This window comes from Poecilia reticulata, unplaced genomic scaffold, assembly GCF_000633615.1.
Source record: "Poecilia reticulata strain Guanapo unplaced genomic scaffold, Guppy_female_1.0+MT scaffold_181, whole genome shotgun sequence".
Classification (NCBI taxonomy): domain Eukaryota; kingdom Metazoa; phylum Chordata; class Actinopteri; order Cyprinodontiformes; family Poeciliidae; genus Poecilia; species Poecilia reticulata.
In genome coordinates this window covers 664251-670115 of record NW_007615018.1, presented here as the reverse complement: position 1 = coordinate 670115, position 5865 = coordinate 664251, and the positions used below count along the sequence as shown (strand labels likewise).

Below are 5865 nucleotides of genomic sequence, written 5' to 3'. Positions count from 1 at the left end.
CCGTCTCAGCGCAGCCGGCCCGTCTGCGTGCAGCCGGCCCGTCTCAGCGCAGCCGGCCCGTCTGCGTGCAGCCATCTCAGCGCAGCCGGCCCGTCTGCGTGCAGCCGGCCCGTCTCAGCGCAGCCGGCCCGTCTGCGTGCAGCCATCTCAGTGCAGCCGGCCCGTCTGCGTGCAGCCTGCCCGTCGCAGCGCTGATGGATGCCGGGTTGATGAGCCTCTCCTCTGTTGCCGTCTCGTAGGAAGAGGAACGATAAGATCGAGTTCCTGGTGGGCTGCATCGCCGAGCTGTCGGAGAGCGAGGAGAACATGCTGCTGCGCCACGGAGAGAACGACTTCAGCGTCATGTACTCCACCAGGAAGAACTGCGCCCAGCTGTGGCTCGGCCCGGCCGCCTTCATCAACCACGGTAAGCCCCGCCTCCTCCCCTGATCCCCTCGCTGCTGCTGCTCCCTCTAACTTCTGCTCCTCTTCCTCAGACTGCCGGCCGAACTGTAAGGTAGGCTGCTGACCGCTCCTGATTGGCTGCCGCGCCGTTGGAAGCGGTCCTGATTGGTTCTGTGTTTGCAGTTTGTGTCGACGGGCCGAGACACGGCCTGCGTCAAGGTCCTGAGGGACATCGAGCCCGGGGAGGAGATCTCCTGTTACTATGGAGACGGCTTCTTTGGGGAAAGCAATGAGTTTTGTGAATGTTATACGTGTGAAAGGTGAGCAGCACCGTCTGGACCTTAAAACACGGGCTGGATTAAAAACTCCTCTGAAGCTCTGGCTGCAGTCAGGACAGAAACACATTCCAGTTAAATCCTAAACTTCATGATCTTCAGTCACGGTTTGAGCTGACCGCGTTTCTGTTCCGGTTCTGTTCAGACGGGGAACCGGTGCTTTCAAATCCAAAGCTGGGCTGCCGGTTCCGGAGGTTCCGGTCATCAACAGCAAGTACGGGCTGCGGGAGACGGACAAGCGGCTCAACCGGCTGAAGAAACTCGGAGAAGGGAACAGGAGCTCGGACAGCCACTCTGTGGGATCCCACACCGACGTCGACTCTCAGGAAATGCCAAAAACACATCAATGTAAGGCTGCCGCTCGCCGCAGATCCATGATATCGGAATATTGATTGGAATCTGCAGACGGGAGGAGTTACATCAGTTCTTAGTTTTTATTGATTTTGTTGTCTAGCATTTATTATGTTTCATATTTTTCTTTGTTAAATTTTATATTTGCAATTTTATGTAAATTTTTTATATTTGTATTTTCTGCTTTCATTGTATATTTATATCTAATTTTTTGTACTTCATTTTATTTTTGTATCTTTGTCAGTTAATTGTATACATGTATTGCTATATTTTTATTAGTTTTTGTCTTTTACTTTTGACATTTAAGATATTTTAATGTTTTAATTTTTTTTATAATTTCCTAAGAAGTTAACTTTTTAAAGATATTTTATTTGTAAAAAGTTTTGTGATATTAATTTTTTAAATTCGATTTTTTTGCAATTCACAGTATTTTAAATTTTTTAAAAGAATATAAAATTTCTCTTAACTTTATATTTAATATTTGTTTTACTTTTTTTAAGTAATAAAACTACATAAATGCTTCACTGTAACAATAGTGGTATAAATAAAGTTGAGTGATTGTTTAATGTTATTTTTAATATACATTTTAAATGTATTTCTATCTAATGCATAGTGACGTATCTTAAAATTATGTAAGAACTAAATAAAAAATGTTTTCTGTAGCCTTTATTTCCTGTGTAACTGTGAGGTCACTGTCTCTGTTCCCCTGCAGCTGCCAGAACCAGAACTTCATCTTCATCGTCTTCATCGCCGGGCCTGAAGTACCGGACCCGGACCCCGAGCAGACAGACTGTGTCCCGAGCCGTCTCTACCTCATGTTCCAAACCGGCTCCAGGAAACAGCAGCAGGGAACCAAAGAGACTTCGCTCCCAGTCCAAGCCTCCCAGCAAGGTGCGGCTGCGCAGCCGCAGGCGGGCGGCGGCGGCCCGCGCAGACGCCGCCCCGCTGGGCCTTAGGGACTCCAAGGTGTTGCCGTGTAAGAGCGTCGTCACCGTGAAGAAGGAGAAGGACGGTCCGGAGGTGGCACCTCTTGGCCCGAGGGGCTGCCTGACCCGACATGCCGCCAAAGAGAACGGCGGCCTTCCCGACGGTGGCCGCGGCTCCGCCTACAGGACTCGCAGGTCCACGCGGACCCTGAAGGCCCCGGAGCCCATGCCAGGCGCCAAGCTGGAGCCCGGCGCCATGGACGGGCTCAGCCCGGTACCGGGCGGCGTGGTCATTAAAACGGAGCCGGCGGACATGGACGAATACCTGCAGCACGGCGGCGGCGTGACGCAGCCGTCGGTGCTAGGCAGCGGCTACGGCCGGAAGCGACCGTCCCGACTCCGGACTGAGCGGACCATCAAATGCGAAGGCTCCGACTGCGAGCCGTTTGCTGCGGGGCGGGATGGCGGGAACGTGCTGCTGAGCTTCGCCGACAGACACCGGGACTACAACGGCGTGGCCAACGGCGGCAAATCCCTCCGCCGCGATAAGAGCAAGAGCGGCTGCCGCTCGCAGGACAAGGCCAAGAAGAAGCGGCGCATCACGCGCTACGACGCGCAGCTAATCCTAGAGAACAGCGGCGGCATTCCGAAGCTGACGCTCCGCCGGCGGAGGGACAGCAGCAGCAGCAAGACGGCTGACGGCGCCGACGCCGTGGCCTCATCCACGCTCAGCCCCACCTCCTCCAGCAAGATCAGCATCAAGTTCAGCAAGGAGCACGACAAGGACAAGGCCGGCTCCTACATCGCCAAGCTCAATAACGGCTTTGCGCCCGTCGTCCACGGCAACGCCACCAAGCTGAAGATCCAGCTGAGGAAGGAGGACGACGCCCGGCGGCTCCAGGCCAACGGGGAAGCGGCCGGCGGCGCCCATCGCACCCAGAAAGTCCTGGCCGACCCTTCCTCTGAAGAGGACGACGACGACGACGACGATGAGGAGGAAGAGGAAGAGGAGGAGGAGGAGGAAGACGACGACTACTTCCACAACGACTTCGAGGACGACTTCATTCCACTTCCTCCGGCGAAGCGTCTGCGGTTGATCGTGGGGAAAGACTCCATCGACATCGATATCTCCTCCAGGAGGAGGGAGGATCAGTCTCTGCGGCTCAACGCCTGAAGCTTCTGTAAATATCGCCGTCGCTGATGGACAGGAAGTGACGTGGGACTCGGATCATCACGGAGCGGACCCGGGTGCTGTTGACCTGCGGCAAAGCTCTGCTCTCCGCTGAACTTCCAGTCGGACCGGATCCGGTCCAGGATCCGGCCGAGTCTCCAGTGGAAACGGGCTTTGTTTTGAGTTGTACTGTTCCTTTAAGAGAATGCACTTGTTGTTTCATCATGGACGTGTAGAAAGTGTACAGATCATGGCTTCTGTCTCCAGGCAGGTTTTTACTCTGTGTCTGCGCTCAGAGCCGTTTATCCAGAGGCATTAGAGCCGCTCCGCCGCCAGGTCCGCTTCCGGTTCTGCTGCCGGCTTTGCCGGGCGTCCACCAATCGGCAGCCAGAACACCACAGCCAATCATGTTCCTGAATGAATCACAGCTTTAGGGCGGGCTGAGTCCAAACAGCTGCTGATTCTTCCTGATTTCTGGAATACCGTCATAAAAAAACCGTCCGGATCTTCAGGAAAACGTCACAATAAGCTAATATAAAAAAAATAAAACGATATGGAGTCAGTTTCCCAAAAAGCTGCCCTGTCCCTTTAAGAGGAGCAGAATGGATTCTAATGGCTTCCACCTGGAARAATGCGATTTTCCAGATAAAAATGGAAACAGCGTATCATCTTCATTTTTCCATTTTTCTGGATAATTTTTCCAAACCGATCAGGAATCTGGGTTTCAGTTTTCATTTTTAAAACTGATGGTTGAAGTTCAGATCCGATATCCTGACATACCGTATGGACCAGAAAGCACCTCAGGCTTTTCCAAACTCACATTCCCAAATCTTTCCTTCTTTTTTACTTCCAAGTTGAAATGTTTATTCCGGAACAGATCCTGTTCCCTCTGGATCAGCTTCATCGCAAATCTGTTGTTTCCAGAGAAGTTTCTGGAAACACAAATGTTTTCCATATTTATTTACAACAGTTTTCTTTTTCTTGGAAAATCGAGTCAAAGTGATTCTAAAACTGGGAAAACAAATCCTGGAATTGTGAGTTTGGAAAACTCTGGAACGGTAAATGTGGATTCCTGGTTTGAATCAATGAACATTTGGACCCAACCAGGATAAACTCGACCTGATTCTGCCTTGTGGTTCTGATTTCCAAACGGTATTCCAGATGATTTTTAATCCCAGATTGGGAATCGGATTCCGGCCCGGTTCCCTGACCCAGAATCTGATGGTATTCCCTGCAGGAAAGCTGCTCAACTCTGCAGCCTTTCAGAATTCAAGCACAGGCCTCCTCTTCCTCCTCGCGTCACAGCAGAACCGGAACCAGAACTTGGCAGCAGAATCCGGCTGGGCTGACGCTCCGACCTGAAGCTGATGTACAGATGGACCTCTGACCTCTTCCCCCCCAGCTGAGTTTTCCCGCTCCTCTCCCAGTTTCCCATGATTCCCGGCGTCGCTGACACTACAGCCTGTCTCTTCTTCTGTGGTGCTACTCAGACTTCCTGTCCGGAGTCGCAGGAGGACGGCGGCAGGAAGTATTTGTTTGTTTACAGGAAGTTGTCTTCAGCTTCTGTGAGGAAGACCTCATCCTCCTCTTCCTCCTCTGAGGTTAGCTCAGAGATCCCTGATTGGTTGTCGCCGCCTTCCTCCTCCGGCTGTCTGAGCGGGATCAGCTGGGAATGTCGACCCGTTTCTGTGTTACCGTTCACATCACCAGCAGCCAATCAGCGTCTTGTCCCGCCCCCGTTGGCCAATCGGCCGTCTCCCTCCTCTCTCACTGTAAACTCTTCCAGGTGCGGCCGCCAGCTTCCAGCGGCCTGAGGCGGAGGGCGGAGCGTTGCCGAGCACTAGCAGAACTAAAGCAGGCAGATATTGTCCAATATGTAAATCATGTGAACACATCTTGTACTTATTTAACAGTTTTGAATACTTGAAAACTATATAAAGTTTCTTTGTGACTCTTGTTTCTGAGCCTGTTTCTGTGCAAAGTTTTCCGGGTCGGGTCGAATCCAAACGCAGCATCTGGATAAAGTATTCACACCCTGACTGAGAAAAACATCCAAACATCACGTTAAATGACCTCTGACCTTAACCAAGCAGATGGTCAGACCAGGCCCATGAATTTTAACAAGTCAAAAATAAAAGTCACTTATTTTTTACATTTTTAATTTAATGAACCTCCTTGGGCTGCCACCTTATCGTGGTGGAGGGGTTTGAGTGTCCCAGTGATCCTAGGAGCTCTGCTGTCTGGGGCTTTATGCCCCTGGTAGGGTCACCCAAGGCAGACAGGTCCTGGGTGAGGAACCAGACGAAGCGCAGCCCGAAGGCCCCTATGATGCACAACAACCTTGGATCTGGCGTTCCCTCGCCCGGATGCGGGTCACCGGGGCCCCACTGAAGCCAGGCCTGGAGATGGGGTACGATGGCGAGCGCCTGGTGGCCGGGCTTTTACCCACAGAGCCCAGCCGGGCTCAGCCCAAAGAGGAGACGTGGGTCCCCCTTCCAATGGGCTCACCACCTGTCGGAGGGGCCAAAGGGGTCGGGTGCAGTGTGTTATGGGCGGCAGCCGAGGGAGGGGAAGTGAGTTGGCTCCGGTGGTGGCGGAGGAATCCGGTCAGACCTGGCAGGCCCAAACGTGTAGTGAGGGTCTGCTGGGAACGTCTGGCGGAGTCCCCTGTGAGACGGAGCTTCAACTCTCATCTCCG

At 52.5% G+C, this 5865-nt stretch overlaps 1 protein-coding gene across 4 annotated transcripts in view; it reads left to right on the top strand.

The window, feature by feature from the left end:
* Positions 1-5124, top strand: part of kmt5b (lysine methyltransferase 5B) — a 19329-nt gene extending 14205 nt beyond the window's left edge. For all 4 annotated transcript variants that reach the window (XM_017303110.1, XM_008402095.1, XM_008402094.2 and 1 more), the window contains exons 6-10: positions 240-406; positions 477-496; positions 568-704; positions 865-1067; positions 1783-5124. In XM_017303110.1, the coding sequence (XP_017158599.1) occupies positions 240-406; positions 477-496; positions 568-704; positions 865-1067; positions 1783-3170 (1915 nt within the window). In that variant the 3' untranslated portion in view covers positions 3171-5124. The remainder of the gene's footprint in view (positions 1-239; positions 407-476; positions 497-567; positions 705-864; positions 1068-1782) is intronic.
* The last annotated feature ends 741 nt before the right edge of the window (positions 5125-5865 follow it).